The 17,942-nt window shown below is 30.3% G+C and overlaps 2 protein-coding genes across 2 annotated transcripts; both read right to left on the bottom strand.

Annotated features, from left to right (window-relative positions):
- Window positions 1-11,629: 11,629 nt before the first annotated feature.
- Window positions 11,630-13,249, bottom strand: LOC111408315. The gene is made up of 5 exons (XM_023038086.1): window positions 13,174-13,249; window positions 12,639-13,006; window positions 12,268-12,348; window positions 11,781-11,783; window positions 11,630-11,686 (listed from the first exon to the last, which is right to left on the bottom strand). Exons 1-5 carry the CDS (start codon window positions 13,247-13,249, stop codon window positions 11,630-11,632), a joined length of 585 nt encoding a protein of 194 aa, XP_022893854.1.
- LOC111408314 (ATP-dependent DNA helicase PIF4-like) lies at window positions 13,249-13,932 on the bottom strand. Its single transcript, XM_023038085.1, has 2 exons — window positions 13,588-13,932; window positions 13,249-13,485 (listed from the first exon to the last, which is right to left on the bottom strand). The coding sequence occupies exons 1-2, from the start codon at window positions 13,930-13,932 to the stop codon at window positions 13,249-13,251; spliced, it is 582 nt and encodes a 193-aa protein (XP_022893853.1).
- Window positions 13,933-17,942: the final 4,010 nt, after the last annotated feature.

Raw genomic sequence — 17,942 nt, 5'->3', positions numbered from 1 at the left:
TACTTCATAGGACGAATTGGAGTTGGGAGAATCTAAAGTCGAATTGAATTATATATATTTAAATCACAAAATAATTCCAGCAACATTTCCTTGTAATCTAGAAGATTCAATTCGGTAATATATGTTTCTGTAACAATGTTTGATTCTCTATAGGTTGATATTGAAGAATAAAAAAAAAAAATCAGATTTTCATTCTGGGCAGAGACGAATTTGGGTACCTTTCACTCTATTATGAATTATGAATTTTGCATTGATTTTGGAGAGTAATTAATTGATAGGCTTAATGTTAGGATGATTTTAGAAAAATGTTTGTCATACCATTGTTTGAAATCTAAATTTTTATGTAGTATTTGTTAAATTATTTACCAATTTTGATAATATTTTCTGAATTATAAACGTAATATAGTATTATTTGAATTTTTATTTTGTAATGATGTAAATACGAAAATTTTCGTTATTCAACCTCAGCCCTTCTCTGTCCACAATTGTTTCTCATAACAAAATTACAGAAAGTTCAATTAAGGAAAAAAACTCACAACTCGGGTATTAATTATAATCATTCAATTTCCAAGTTTTATGTCTCAAAATTCAAATCTCATGTGATAAATAAATAATTAAAAATTTATTAAGGTCACAATAATACTTATCACAGTTATATACTTATAAGTCACATATTATCAAATTAATTGGTCATAGATTATTTCATGATCACAAATCAAAAACTTATAAGTCACAGTTTAGTCTTCGATAACATATTTTTAAATTAGTTAGTCACAAGATATAAAATTTTTAGGTCACAACTAAATGTTTCGTTACAAGTAACCAACTAGTTACAAATAACCAAATAGTTGGTTACATACACCAAACCCCACTTCTACCTCCAATCTTGATCCACCATCAATACTTGGTTCCAAATCAATCAAATAGTTGGTCACATACTCTTTTTCTTCCCACCCGCCCCCCGTGGCCCGTCACACCGCCACCAACACCACAACTGCCACCACTGCACACTATAATCGCACCTCTAATTACCTCATACAACCTGATTCACTCCATAGATTCACCTTGGCAAACACTAACACCGTCTACTAAATTCCATCATTTCTTCCAACCACCACCACCATGACTAACACGCACATCGCCGCTACCACCCCACAATCGCCTGCTCCAACACCACCCACCACCTCCACCTGCAACTCCAATCAACCACAACCTGTTAAAATCTACCATTTCTTCCAACACTACTACACCTTCAGAAACTACCCAACCAGAGATCAAAAAACCACCTAATTATAGTGGATAAAAATAGATCGTGTGAGACGCCATAATAAATGTGCACCATTGCAAGTCAGCAACCAGTGCGAAAAATCCCTAAACCAGTGCACCACCACCACTATACCAACGAGAGAAACAGTTGTAAAAGAGAAAAAAAGAGAGAAACGACGATGGGCACACGCGTCGCTACTTACAATGGGTGAGGTGTTGGTGCATCACTCACGGTGGCTGGTGCTACACCTATCGTCGGTGCACACGAGCGCTGTAAAGAGTTGCCAAATGGGTGGGGTGGAGTGGAGAAGAAAATTGAAGTAGCTGATAAAACTATTTCCAGTGTTTAAAAAATTGATCAGGGCATCGACCCGGAAAAGAATGAAGGTAGAGGTTTAAAGGGTCGAATCGGGATTAAATCGGATGACAAATTAAATAAATAAGTACACAAAAAAAATCACAACTATAATAAATTTTTAAATTTTAGTTTTCTCATTCAAAGTAAATATAATCAATGTTTGTTAATTAGGTTTATTATAGTAATTTATTTTATAACCTCAAAAACTAACAATTAATAAGTCAAAAATAATTTGCCTTGTTCAAATTAAAAATTATAATCTTGTTGGGATTTATAATTTGTTAATGAAAATAATGAAGTAAACTAGTAAGCACTTGGAAAGTTAGAATTAACAATTGACTATTATTCCACATTGGAAGATAACCACGACATTGAAAAAAGAGCCTCCTTTAAAAAGGAGCTAGTATCTCACATTGAAAGATTACCAAAATATTGGAAAAATTATCTCCTTTAAAAAGGAGGTAAAGGAGAATAACTTGTATAAAAAAGTTATTTGGGCCTTCAATTGCAATGGGTAGCCCATTAAGATAGTTAAAAGTTTTTGTGAAAAATAAATAAATTAAATCACCGATTGAACCGGCCCGGTTGATGGTTTATTAGCTGGTTTTTTAATTTCCAGTTAATGTATGAGTACCTGACTGGAATAAAGGCCAATTCACAGGTTTCCCCCGTTAAATCGGCCGATCCAATCCAATTTTTATAACATTGACTATTTCTGCATGATGTATTAGCGTTTGATGGGTGGAGGGGGTGTAGTGCAAGTATGAATGGGGGGGTTTGGGGTAGATTAATTTAATTTTATAATATTAAAAATTTAAACTATTACCTGATTTTTGAACATAAAACTTTTAAATCTGATTTTTAAGCTACGATCTTGAAAAGTCTGGTCTAATGTAAACTTCAATTAATTTCAAGAGTAATGTGTATATATATATATATATGTGTGTGTGTGTGTGTGTGTGTGTGTGTGTGTGTGTATAAATATTTTCAATTCATATGTGATTTTCGTTCTGTATCATCCCATCAACACAGGAATAACGAGAGAAAACACATTGAAAAGAAAGACCGAAACCCACATTTAAAATCAATTATGAAGAAAAATATATTGAAGCAATTAAGATTATGGAGCAAGAACACGAAGTCAAGAACAATAATTTAAGAATAAAAAAAGCTAATATTCAATTTTAAAGATTAATAAACCAAACATGAAGATATTGCAATTGATTTTCAAAATTCAAGATCTGGAATCAAGAATTAGTAATAAAGAATCAATTCCACTGAAAGGTATATTCCGCATTTAGTTTGTGCGAAGGATCTCAGTAATAAAATAATTAGGTTTCCAAGTTTTGGAGATTTAAAGTTCTATAAAATTCTAATATAATGTTATTCAAAATTACTAGTGTCAAGCACTGGTTTAGGTGTCAATTGAATGATATTAAATATTATATTCACTTAAATGAAATATCATATAATTCATTTAATTGAATATATAAAGTATGACCACCTAAATTGACGTTTTACTACCACTGGTTCTAGATAATATTATTTTAATTTCAATTTCATTGAACAGTATTAGCTTTATATATAATTGTATATCAAAGATTATCTTAAAGTTAAGTCCAATTAAATTGATCTAGTAAAGAATTAAAGTTGTTTGGATTTAGACGTCTAAATTAAAGTAGGGCCTAATTGTATGTAGAGATTGGATCCATTAAGATTGTATTTCATGATGGATGAAATATTTATGGATAATAGTGAGGCAACGTGTGTTGCACGTTAGTTGGGTGAATACGAAATATAAGAATGTAGTGGTTGTTTCAACAAACATATTGGTATAACTATGTATATACATGCATTGGTGAAACTAAATATGTATTGATATATACGAGAAATGAATGTTATTGGGGTGGTGAAATATTGTAGTATGTTTGAGTTGTAAAAATAGGAAAAAGTGTAATTTCTATAAAAATCTTTCAAAGACAATTACTTGTGGAGAATGTGAAATGGATAAACATAAAAATTAAACATTATTTATTGGGGTGGCAAATATAATTATAAATAAAAAAGTTTGTGGATAAACATAAAAATTAAATATTATTTATTGGGGTGGCGAATATAATTAAAAATAAAAAAGTTCATAGACGCATTAGAGTTCCATTGTTTTGGTTTTTTTGTATACCATAAACATTGGAGATTCATTATTTAATAGTTCAAATACTCATGTATCGCTGATTTGTAGTTCCTTTTCCACCCAGAAAATCTGCCCAGCCTACAGTGAGACGGCGCATTACGCCGTTTTGTCTTAAATTTGCGGTGATATCTTAGTTGTGATGTAAAGAGTCGTGGATTCGAACATTCCGCACATGTCTTCGCAGATGGTGTCTTGCAAACCTTGGCGGTATAGCCTGAAAAACATGGATTAATGATTTACTGATGTTAAGATTAAAATTATGTGGAAGAGGTAAATATAGAATTAGATATTAAAGATAACACATACAATTTCTCGATGGTTGTTGTGATTGAGTGTTAGTGTTATTTCGAATGCAGGATTATCCATATGTAAAGCATTCTCATCCTCTTCAACATCAAAGCCATATGTAACCTCTGATCTAGAATGATCAAATATTCTCATATTGAATGTGGAATTTTTGTTATATTCAAATATTACAACATAATTATCCTGTAAATTATGATGGTCGAAAAATTGCTCACATCCATTAGCTAGATATATTTTTCCATCGATTCTTTCTAATTGTACTGTGACAATTATACCATCATATGAAATTAATCATACTGTATCACCTAGTTCGTGTCTCTAGCAAATGACAAAAGATGTAGGTAGCATCTACATATATTTATGAAAAAAATATAAGTGATATATTAATAAAACATTTATAGAAATGTGAAAGAAGGAATTATTATATAACTTACCAGACAGATGTTATGGTTTAACAAAAATAGATATTTTTGAAGAAGCTAAGTGGTACATCCATTTTTATATTGATAAACTGCACTAAATTTAAAAAGAATTATATACATTATATCATGCAAATAAAGAATTAATAATCCATGTATGATTTTTAACATAATTAAGGATTGAAAATTAGATGTTATTTAAAACCACAAACCAATTTTTGAAAAAAATTAGTAAAAGAGTCAAGATAGAAAGAAGAAACCTAAGTTTTTTGAGCAAAACTGGTACGTAAAGATATGTAAGTTTGTTAGGTGAGAAGAAATGGTATGGGAAACTATTTAAGCTAATGAAATGTACTTTACTCTTTTTTCTAGAGAGTTTGACAAGAGTTCACGGGGTAGCCAAAATAATGGAGATAAATTATTGAAGACAAAGTGGCATGCATAGATAAAGTAGAAATAGACAAAGTAGCCTGCAAAAATAGATAAAATTGGAGGCAAATTATTGAAGAGATCACTCTTCCCAAAAACAAAAATGGGAAATAGTTTTCATTTAGTTAGATACGGAAGGTTGTGGTAGTTTGCTAGATTCAGTTAGAAATAAATTTTATTACTAAGGTTAATGTGAGTGCTAAATAAGGAATTAAATAAAATAAAATAATGGTTGAAGAAATGATAAATAAATTAAAAGAAGAAGTAGACGTAGAAGCATAATTTGATATAATAAATAACAAAATAATAGTTATACAATCAAATTACAAGGAAGTTTTTGATTGCACAACTATTATACAGTAAGCATTATAGAGTGTAAGCAATTTTTTGTTGTGCAAGTGTTACATTACATCTAATGTAATAAGACAAAAGACAAAAAATACTGATTATATCTCTAAAGATTATCATCGATGGATTCAGATGCAATGCCTTTGCCTTTGACATTGGTAGTATTTGAAGGAGTGGAAGTAAAGAATAAAACTCTTTTAGCAAATGGTTGATTTGAATCATGCTCTATCAATTGAATTGATTCAGTGATTGAAATTAGAGATGTGCTCCCATCTCCAGCAAATGGACTTGGTAAAGTTAAGCTGGTAGCATCACTGCTCGGATGTTTTGTTAGAGGAGCATATACAATAAAAATCACATCGTATTTGTACTCTTTTCCTCTATTATGTTGTTTGACAACTTTGATGTAGAAAAATAGGCAATCCTCTGTCTTAGAAGAATTGATTGATTTTATGAAATCTGGTTTCTTCTCTTGTTAAACATGAATGTTAGATGTGATAATCTAATTGGAATATATATAAATATATATGTTTTATGTAGATACCAAAGTTGTTAGTTTCATCAATATCTGTACAGAGATTGTAACAACTTTTCAATAGGTTCTCCTATCACTGTAGCTTTAACAGATGCTGATGAGTCTTGTAACTGAACAAAAACTCTTGCTCTATGAAAAGATTATATAATTATTAGGAAATACATTTTGTAAAGTTTGTACTATTATAATACTATATATGTTGGAATAGCATTATATGCCTCGGAATAGCACGAGCTTGTGAGTATCTACAGAACAAACAGCAGTGGAATTCATCAAATTCAACATAGGTAGATTTGTTACAGTTGCTACATGACATGTACCAGAAAGACTGATCTTCATTTGTTATAATGGTTTTGCTTTAACCAAAAGTAGTTTTGTTGTGAAAGAAAATAAAATCAGGATGAATTTATATATATATATAGGGAAAAATGAATGATTTTAGATTTGAAGAATATATACAATAAAATATGGAAGAAAGCACTCACAACAGGCAGAAGCCCTTCTTTGTTTCAGATTGGTGTGATTTTGTTTTCTTTTGGAATAGAAACTCTTGAAAACGTCAATTCATAATAGCATTTTTTAGTTAAAATTGCATTGAGTTTTTCTACATTTGCATCCACCTTAAAGTAAAACAACATTAGTAAGTAAAACAAGAAAGAGAGATGATTTTATTTGTATGTTAGAATAATTTTACATTATTGAAAGAAAATTCCTGAACTAAATAAGTATAAGTAAGTAGACTAAAACTTAAGAAAATAATTACCAGGATTTAAATTCAATGGCTTTTTTGAAAAGAGCATCAATGATGAAAGAGCTTTTAGGTTTTGTTGATATTGAAAGTCCTATGACATATAAAATGGAAATTTCTTTAAAAGTATTTGTAAATAAATTACATCGTAATCCATGCATTTAATTATATTATAAGCAATAAGAAAAATTACCGTTAAAAGATGTAACTTTCAGTTGTTTTGCAACAATGACCGACTTTTTAACCAACTTATCTGAAAGAAGGTTACATTCTTTTTCGACGAAAGCATCCCACATAGTCAAAACCACTACCTCAAACCTAAAAAAAAAGTGATTAAAAATATTTGGCTATATAAAAATTAAAGTGGTGAAGCGATAAATGGACTATAGATTTGTTGTCAACAAGAATGATATCTTGAACATAAGATTGAGATCCAAAACGTGTCTGAATTAATCTTTCTGGTCGTATATCAATAGCTGCTCCAAGGATAGCTAAAATAAAAAAAGAAATGATTAGAAATTATATAGATATAAATATAGATAAGAATAATGGTAAAAGAAAAAAATTAGGAATTACAAATGTCTGTGTTTGAATCCATATATTCTTTCAACTGATGGAAAGGAGTAAATATGTACGTAGAAGATAAAAGGTGAGTGCAGTCTTCTCAAATTTCCTATATTATGATTGTTCCTAAAATAGTCCATTGAAATTTGCCACCAGAATCTCTAAACTGAGGTGGTAAATATCTTACATTTGCACTAGATATTATGTATGCTATGGACAGAAGCAAATGGTCTTCCAAGACCACTATGTTTGAATCAAAAATTGTAGCTTGTACCTTGTGTCCCTTTAAAATCACAATTAAATTTACAAATAAGTAGTAGATGAAATGCAATTAAAACATGAAGTAAATATGTGGTAAAGTTCAAAAGTGAAAAATATACTTCTGTGTCAATTAGGGTCATTTTCAAGATTTGGAAGCACCATTTCGAGCTACTTTTGGAGCGCTTTTTTCAGCCACAATGACTTTGGCTGTCCAATTATTTTGCCCTCGATAGATAATTGGGATTAATCTGTAGTTTTCAGCCATCATTTTTTTTCTTCTTCTCTGCATATAATGATTTATACACATAAAAATGAAAATGAAAATAAGTAGAGAACGTAAGTATGGAGAACATAATTTAATTTAATTCGAAGAAAAAATTATATATATATATATATAGTTGAAGAAATATATTTAAAAATTGACGATGATGAAGAAAGGTATGGTTTTGACAGATGATAAGTATGGTTTCTTCAATAAGTACCATATGAAAATTAGGAGTTAGTGGATTTGGGTATGGAAATAATTTGATTTGACATGTTTTTGGAATAAAATGTGGAGAACGGTTTGATCGAAAGATATGCTAGCAGAAAAAATCAGTGTAATTGCAAGATTTTGCTTGAACTATTTATAAATTTTGTTCTACCCATTTAATAAAATTTATTTGAAATAAATAAGGAATTGTAATATTTTTATTTTAAAAAGTTTACATAGTAATTAAAAAATTATTAAAAATTTTCAATATACATTTAATGTGATACCTACTTTTTCACCAAACTTTTTTAACTTCTTCTATCATTTCCATTTCACTTTCATGTGGTTATTTTCAAATTTTCATCAGAAAGATCAAGAAGTCAAAAAGCTTTGAGAGAAAAAGAAAAAAAAGGTATGTTTACATATTTTTATTTTTGTTAGATCTGTGTAGTTAAAAATGTTTTTGATGATAAAAGTGTGTAAATTTATGAAATAGAGTAGTAGTGTAGCAGATGGAGTAGTTTTGTGGCTGTAGAAAAGAGCAGATCTGCTTCCTAGACAGAGTATCGGGAGTAGATTTTGCTCCTGGAATCAAAATCTGCTCTGTGTGCACACGAAGCCTGCAGATCTGCTTCCTGGACAGAGTATTGGGAGTAGATTTTGCTCCTGGAAGCAAAATCGCGCACGGAGCATACGCATTTTGCTCCGTGTGCACGACAACTCATAAGATGGACCATTATTCAAATTCCAAATTAACCTCAAATCATCCTAAACCGTTATAATGCCAATAACATAACAGAAAATAGTACCTGATTAACAACAAATCCTTTGAGCATGCTTAAGAAATCATCGTGTCTTTCTTTATCTAGTCTCTCAAGTTGATTTTTGTTGTTTTCTTGCATATGATCCATTACTTATACTTGTTTGTCTCCTCTATTAATTTTTTTTCCCATAATTTGTAGATATCTTTAGAGTATGCACTATCTCCAAATCAGTGGTTTTCTGCTACAATCAGCCAATACTCAAATCATCAGTACCTTAAAGATTTTGTGGAATTTATACATGCTGATAAACAAGCAAACTTGTTATGTAGTAATTTTAGTGGATTCACTTATGGATTTGTTTACAGAGGAGAAGAGGAACAATTTAACAGCAAATTAGTTCACGAATTTATAATGAGAATTGTGAACTGTGGTAAGAGAAAAGAAATTTGGGTGAGATTAGATAACAATTTGGCTAGATTCGATATGCAAGAATTCTGTCTTATTATTGGTCTACCTTGTCACGAACTACCCATGAATATTGATTTTAATAGCGATCGACTTAGAAATGAATATTTTAACGGTAGTAGAAGGATCGACATGAAAATGCTTTCTGAAGTATTTCACATGTACGATAATGAAGAAGATAAATTTAAGCTTTGATTGGTTATGTTGGTAGAGTGTATCCTGAAACCAACTAGAAGGTATATTGATTATGAAAGTCTGAGCATTGTTGATAACCTTGAAGAGTTGCTTGCTTATCTATGGGGTCGTAAGTCATATTTTGCTTTGTTAAACTCCTTGCAACAGTCACAACTTGAAAGAGTAGAAAGGACACAACAAAATCCACAAATAGATTATAAATATGCATTGCATAGATATCCTCTTGCATTTCAGGTAATTTTATTCTCTTCTATTACTTATTCTGTATAATTTATTTATTTATACAAAAAAAAATTGTATACATCTAATAGGAATTTTCAATTATGCTATAGTATTTGATTTATGAAGCATTTCCTAAAATCGAAGAAAGATTTGGACGGCGTAGATATAAAAGAGCACAAATTCTACGAATGCATAGATGGAAACCAAAATTCTACTTGACAGAGAAAATAGTCAAACAATTTTTGGCAAATGAAGAGGTATATTTTTGTTATTTATCAATTTGTAATAACATATACATTTAAATATGCAAAAAGGAAATTCAATCATTCTCATATATTTGATATTACAGATTGATGCAATTGCATCACTACAACTAGAAGAACAAGAATTGCATACTTTATGGTATACTACTCTATCATTGTCATTGGACATTCAACGCAGCATATTAGATGCTATTGTGGGGAATAGAAATCTGAATGATGTAGCAGAAGAACAAATCCCAGATGACTTCAATGTGGAGCAAATGCCTCCTCTTGGTAGTTCAAGAACACACTTAAGTGTGGAGCAAATGACTATCCCTAGCAGTTCAAGACCACATGGTTCAGTTGGAGTTCAACCTAGCTCCGCAGCATCTTCTGGTGAGTGCAACTACATAAGTAAAAAAGAAATGGAAGAAATGTTGGCTATATACAACAACAACCTAAGAGAAGAACTGTTGGAAAATCAAAACAACTGTTTCAACAACATAAAAATGGCAAGAAGATTATATTGCTCAGGAATAAAAAAGATAACAAGCTAAATACCAAACAATCCTTGACAATCAACAACAGTTCTTTGAAGAACAACGGAAGTGGCAAGAAAATCATTATCAAAACATTCAATCAGGCATGGAATCTTATGTGGATGTTAGCATGAATTCAGTAAGATCTTACATTGATGAAAAAAAATAAGAGTATGCTAAACGAATTACGTGATTGGGAATTGAATATAAAAGTAATTATAGGTTCCATGTAGCAAGATCTTCCTGCAACTACTTCAATTTTCAGTACTTCAACTCCTAGCAGTTCAATTCCTAGGACTCGACTGATACCATCTTCGACACCTCAACATCAACAACAACAGATTTAGAGTTTTGAAAGATTAAGAAGAGAAAGGAAAAATAAGAGGGAAGATGTACAATCTTCCCCTATAAAATTTTCATTAGAAGACTATCTGATGAAGAGATATACAACAATTAGAGATTGAATCTTGGAACATCCAGCTGGGTAAGAAATTTAATTTTACTTTTTCAGCTTAAATATTATAATTTTATTACGATTTACCTAATGCTAATTTAAGTTAATTACATAGCACATATTGGGAAGATGGATCTGACAATATTTATGGCAGAGATGTATTGAACGATTTATTGGATATAACGAAAGATTTAACCATTGCAGTAAGTATGTTTAGTAATTACAATAAATTTTATTTGATTGTTATATATTTAATTTATGCCTATTTATTTTATTAGAACATTGAAGTGGAGTTAAAACTATTGAGATGACGGATTAATGAAGGTTGTACACTTGTTTCTCAAGAATATGTGATCATGGACTTTGCATTTTAAATTGAATGTGTTCACCAAATGTTTTCGATCATAAACTCTGAAAAAAGAGTTAATAGCAGAGATCAGAGACAGGAAACAATTGATTTACATAGATATGTATATGGTAAATTACCTACAGGTGGTCGTCCATGGTCAGGATGCAACTATCTATTAATCCCATGTTCATATCGAGATAATACATGGTACCTTTTGTTGTTAACATTTGTGAGTGAAAATTCCAAATATACGATTGCAGCAACGATGTTCACACACAAGAAGAAGTTAAAAAGCATGCAATGTCAATAGTTGGTATGGTCCAAACATTATTATTGTTTTCAGCTCCTTTGAGAAGGGATGTGAGAAAATAGAGATATGGAATTGGAGATCATATCTTATTTATCTTGTGCAAACAATGGGTAAACTCTTAAACTGTTTATTATGTACTACAATATTCTAATTAGATCTTAGTATTAATCTAATCTAACATAAACTATTTGTTTACTCCACAGGCCAAATTGCCCACTTTTTGTGGTTAAATTCATAGAATGTTTCATCCTAAAACATCCAATAGAAACTGTTTCACCAGACAGGATGAGCATATATAGAAGGAAAATTGCAACAGATATCTATTTCAACGAATATTTCTTACATCCTGATGAGTATTGATGTCTATATTGTAATGAGTAATTCAAGTAAGCTAACTTCTAGTTTCCAAGGAAACTTATGTAAGAATTAGGCTACGCACTATTTTTAAGGGTTATGCATCTTTATTTTCTTCTCTCCTTTGAATATGTTGTTACATTATTTGAATGAGATGTTGTTCCTTCATCATTTTCTAATGTTACGTGAAAGGAAAAATAAAATTTAGAATAAAAAGCACCTTCAACTAATTATCATCACTGTCACCACTTTATAAACTAACTGTTATCATTTCCTCTAATTGCTATTTTAGTGGATATTCAAAGACTAAAGTCATAAGCTCACAAATGAAATATTGAAATTTATAGTTACACTTATTAATATAATAACCAGCAACAGGGAAAAAAAGGATTTTGTAGATAAATGAAAAAAGCTAAAATTACATATGAAATCAAAGTAGAAAGGCACTTAGAAGCTCGAAAGAAGGGAAAACTCACCTTCAATACGAAATTTATAGTTGCAATTGAATCATTTGTGTTGAATTCAGTAACTTTATATACCCCTATGCATTCTTGAATCTGCATTATAGGAATTTTGCTTCCCACTCAACAGGAAAAACAAAGATAAAATTTGCTTTAATTGTATACTTACTTATCTCTCAAGCAAAAATTGAGAAAATATCGAATAAGTTAGAGCTATACATGTAAGAAGAGAAAAGCTAGAGGAATGCAATAGGATTTATAGATTTGGAGTTCACAACAAATGTAATAATATTTAAAAGGTAAAACATTGCTTGGGAAAGAATCACTTAAACATAAATGAATAATAAAGAAAACTAAACTAAAGATAGAACTTAATTGTAAACAACATTCTTAGTACATTTAGCATGTATTTCATCATCAAGTATTGGTTTGGCAAGAATTTTAATGCATGCACTTGTTTTTGCTCTTGATAATGCAACATATAACTGTCCGTGAGAAAATACCGGTTGTGGAAGATATATTCCAACATAATCTAAAGTTTGTCCCTCAGATTTGTTTATAGTCATTGCAAAACATGGGCGTATTAAAAATTGTGTTCTTTTAAATGGGAATATAGGTTTATCACATTCTAATGGAATAAAGGACATTCTAGGTAAAAATACTTTATTACCATTATACTCTCCAGTAGCAATCTCTGCATGAATGACATTCCGTTCTAAGTCTCTACATATTAATCTTGTTCCATTACGCAGTCCTTCGCAGGATTAATATTTTGGAGTTATATTACAGGATAGTTAATCTTCAATACTAATTCATGCGATGGTATACCATTTGGAGTTAAAGAATTGAAAAAATCTTCTTGCATGCTCTCTCATGTCTTATATAATATTTTATCAAAGCTATAATAAACAATAGCATCACCTGAGAAACGTTCCATAGGAATATTATTGATATCATCAACATGCTCATTTTTTGGTGCTAAAATAACTCGATTCATCATACTTGAAATTTTTTTTTTGAATAGTTAACTATTTCAGGAAATACAATATCAATTAGTTTGTGTAAAGAAATATTGTCTCCTTCATAATCCAAAGTCATAGAAGAACAAAGCCTAATCATACTACAGGAATGCTCATTTTCTGTTCCATTTTCAATTCTAAGTAAATATTTTGAGAAAGGAGGATCTAAGAGTGCTCGCATATCTTGATGTAACTTTATTTTTGTAAAGAGGGGCTATAAATAAGAGTTAACAAGGCTCGATGCAATTATGTCTTCTTTACTCCCTCGTTAAACAACGAGTAAAATCTGGCGAAAATCTCCACCTAAAACAATTACCTTCCCACCAAATGGTAATTCAATGTTAGTTATATCTCTTAACATTTTGTTTAAGGCTTCAACAGCTTGAGAATTCGTCGGAGCTTCATCCCAAATTATCAAGCGTGTCATTCTAAGCAGATCAGCCAGAGCAAATTGTTTACTCACTGAACAAATACTATCACTATGAATATAAAGTGAAATTGTAAACCTTGAATGTGCCTTTCGGCCTCCTAGTAATAAACCTACAACAACTCCTGAAGATGCAGTTGTTAGAACAACCAAACTCCTCGATCTAACAGCTGTAAGCAATCCGCGATACAAAAAAGTTTTTCCTATTCCACTTGGACCATCAATAAAAAACATATCACCAATATCATGAAAAACTTTATCAAGTATTGCATCATAAGCAGCTCTTTGCTCTTAGCTTAACTTATCTGGACAAAGAATATCATATTTAGATATTGACGCTCCTAATTCTTCATTAACCATTCTTTCAAATAGTTCATTCTACTGGAGATTAACATCATAAACACCTAATCCATAATCTTTTAAAGATTTGCCAAAAGACTCCAAGAACGAATTTATAGACTGCAATGTTTTTACTTCTGCATCATATAAACTAAGATTTTTGTTCAAATAATCTTCAAACATAGATTCTTTAAATTGGTGCCACAATCTTTTCGGATCATTGAGACTACAAAGTGCTAAAACAGTAGCAAATAATCGACGCAATGAGTTTGGCATTTGATAAGCACAAGCTTCCTGTAAACACGACCCTACAACTATCATATGCTCTAATCAAACCTTGTAAGACTGCAGCTTCACGAAAAGTTTTTACGAAAATGTCAAGAACGAATTTTAAACCGTCAAAAAAATAAGGGTCCTCTAATGTGGTTCAACAATATTCACAAGTAATATCTTTCACCTTCAGTTGGACTTGTTGACACAATTCTTCCCACAATAGCACCATTTTTTCCTAATATTCCAACATGTACTTTGCCCATCCAAACAAATTGTTCAGAAAATTCTCTGTACAAGAGCTTTCTCTCTGCTTCATTTGTAGCATTCATTGTAAAAAATTGGGTCAATACGATTTTTTGAAAAAAAGGTTGTTTGACAACTGTAACAAGATCATCACTATTTTTATATGTAATAGATTGCTGACATTCGAGATGCAATTGTAATGAAATAGCAGTTGGATACATTTCATAAATGGTAAATCCATAGATTCTCCACATTGCTTTAGGGGGAGAGATCCATCTACCTAACTGGAATTTTTGTATTTCATCTGTATAATGAAATTCGTTGACATTGTTCACAGAGAAACTCACTTTGTCATGTCCTTTATAAACATATTCATATAAATATTTTACAGCTTTTATTGTTGAACATATTTCTATATTAATATGACAGTCATATTTAGCTAATATATAAGAATTATAGGCAACAATCCACTATTACCAGGGAATGCTTTCTAACTTTAACTTTGTTACCATTGTCACGTCTTCTATATTTAGGATAAGAATTTTCATCCAAAAAAGTGTGTGTATTGTATTTATGTAGATAATGACTTCTACATGTCCTACCATTTTGCATACACACATTATTTGGATTTAAAGAACCACAATGACCGTGCATCATTTGTTTAATAACAACGGAATACAAATAAGGATACTTTGCACTATCAGGGATTTCAGCACACACTATCCTGTCTACATTTTCTAGAGAAATAATCTTCGAATCTGATTTAATAATAATTAGAAAGTGGGCATGCGGTAAAACTCTTTTTGGAAACTCTATGACATATATATATGCAGCAACGAGTCTAAATAATTGTTTTTTGAATAAATCTTTTTTTAAATCTTCTAACTTTGCTCTAAAAACCCTTGAAACCAAATCAAGCCTATTTTGAACTTCATCATAATACTTTAATTCTCGCTTTATCTCAGGCCAATTTGAATTGCATGTAATAGTTAAAAAAATATCAGACTTTCCAAATTTTTGAACTAATGACATTGCATCCGTATATCTTTTATTCAAATCTCTGGGACCACCTATGAATGAAGATGGTAAAATAATCCTCTAGTCTACATTTGATCCTCTAGTTTCACCATTTTGCACAGTATCAACAATTCCTTGATAAAGTTCATTATGTATTCCTGCCTGATTATTACGGAAGTAATCTAATCTAGATTATTCAACTTTAACATACATATCAACTACATACTGTTGGAAAAGTCTACTAGCATGTAATAGAATAGAGTTATCTAATGACCTTACCTATATTTTATAACAATAATACTCACGACAAGAGACCTGACATCGTTTGTACTTCTTTTGCAAAACTGAAAATACATTGAACACCAAAAAAATAATGTAATTATAGTTAAAAAATAAAGTACTCCACAATCTAAATCTAAATCTAAAATCTTAAAACAAACTAATTATTCATATTCAAATCTGTCATTTCATCATTCAGCAATTCTTCTGGAGAGTGAACACAATGTGCATCAACCAACGACTATATGCAAGAAATATCATCATGCCTATGCAATTTATTTACCCTTTCAATGCCTTGATGCCAACCATGTTCACCATTAGGAAATAACAAAGGATACCGGAGATGATCATAACATCCAAAATAATAGTGCACTTTATGTTTGCTACTAGAATGAGCATAAATAGATGTGTCACGATTTCCAAAATTTTCTGATATTCCATCATCTACCAAAATAATAGCAACTTGTGATGTTGTTGTAGCGTTGTAGACTCTCTGATCCATATTTAAAGTAGATATAATTTTTATATGATAACTTTGTAAATTAGGAGTAGTAATTAAACTTCTAAAAAATTTTGCGTAAGGATTAATGTGGAAGATGTGAAGTAATTTCTCAACAATTGATTGAGACAATCCATCTGATATTTTCAACCGATTTTGTATCTCATTCTTGGTGTCATAAAAATATAGCTATAAATAAGAAGGTTTAGAATATAATACAAAACTACAATTGTAACTTCTGATATTAGTCCTAAATTCAACCGATTTATCAGAGGAGGATGTAAATAAATCATATAATTCTGGAGGCACATCATTTATCTTTAATCGAATGGTTCCATAAAAAAAACAGAAACTTTTACTTTCTCCTTTAAATTTCTTTGATCCACAGAAATTACAAACTGTTGAAAGAGTTAACAAATAACTTTGGGTTGGAATTTGCTCTAAAATGTGTATATTTGAACTACCTTCTTTCGGTGAAGAAGTAATACCTAACAAACACACATTTAGCAATTAATTCCAATATATAAATCTAAACTCGAAAAAATCAAACAAAAGAATATCTTGTCTCTGTCACATTCTTCTCTGTTCGTTTCTTGACCAATATTTCTTCTGAATACAGAATTATCTACAATATAAATAAAGCAAATATATTTAAAAATATATATAATTAAACCAAAAAACAGAATTTATAAAAATACCTATTCTTTGTGCTTTTCTATCACGAGAGGTCCGCATTTTCAATTGCCCTTTTTGTCGCAATTCTCGTGCTTGGGATTCTCTTGAATTTGTTTATTTTGCCACAGAATCCATCAGAGAAACAACTAAACACTAATAACAATTTTAAGCACTGAAATTAGAATTAAATGATGGCAGTAAAAAGAAGAAAAAGAAAGTTAAGGAAGAAAAAGAAGAAATATTGCCAACATTTACTAAAGAAAAAAATAATGAGAGCCTAAATTCACAGCAAAAAAAACAAAAAAAAAAAGATAGTAATGATAATGTAAGAATAGTTATTTACACTAAATTCAAAAATTTAGAAACACATGCCGAATTAATGATTATTAATATAACAAATTACAGCTTAAATGCTAGACCCAGATGAAATTGTCGACATACACATTCATAGACTTGCACATTCATACTTCTAGAGCATTAGAATCCAAGAATTTAGCCCAAAAAAAAAAACGCACCTTTTAAATTCATTGCAAAAAAAGCAAAAGAAAATAATGATAATGTAAGAATATTTAGAAACACATGCNAATAAAATAAAATAAAATAAAAACGGCACCTTTACAACAAAATATACTGTAAAATAATCACCAAACTACATCACACCCAAACTTTCTATTTTACTATCACACTTTTGAAGTGATTTAACGCTTCCACTTGAAGGAGACATACCCTCTTTTGTCAATTGCGTCACTTGTCAACATTTATTTTGAAGGGTTTATCTAAAACATATTTTTTCAAGTGAAAAATTATTTATTAGAGAATGTGACGTTAAAAATATAAAAAAAAGTTAAATGGTATAAAATCTGTGACTAAAAATGATTTTCCAAGAAAAATGATTATACAAAAATCTTTCCTAAACTAG

Source organism: Olea europaea, chromosome 13 (assembly GCF_002742605.1).
Source record: "Olea europaea var. sylvestris chromosome 13, O_europaea_v1, whole genome shotgun sequence".
In the NCBI taxonomy this organism is placed as follows: Eukaryota; Viridiplantae; Streptophyta; class Magnoliopsida; order Lamiales; family Oleaceae; genus Olea; species Olea europaea.
Note: the sequence above shows the minus strand (reverse complement) of the source record. Positions and strands in the feature narration are given on the sequence as shown.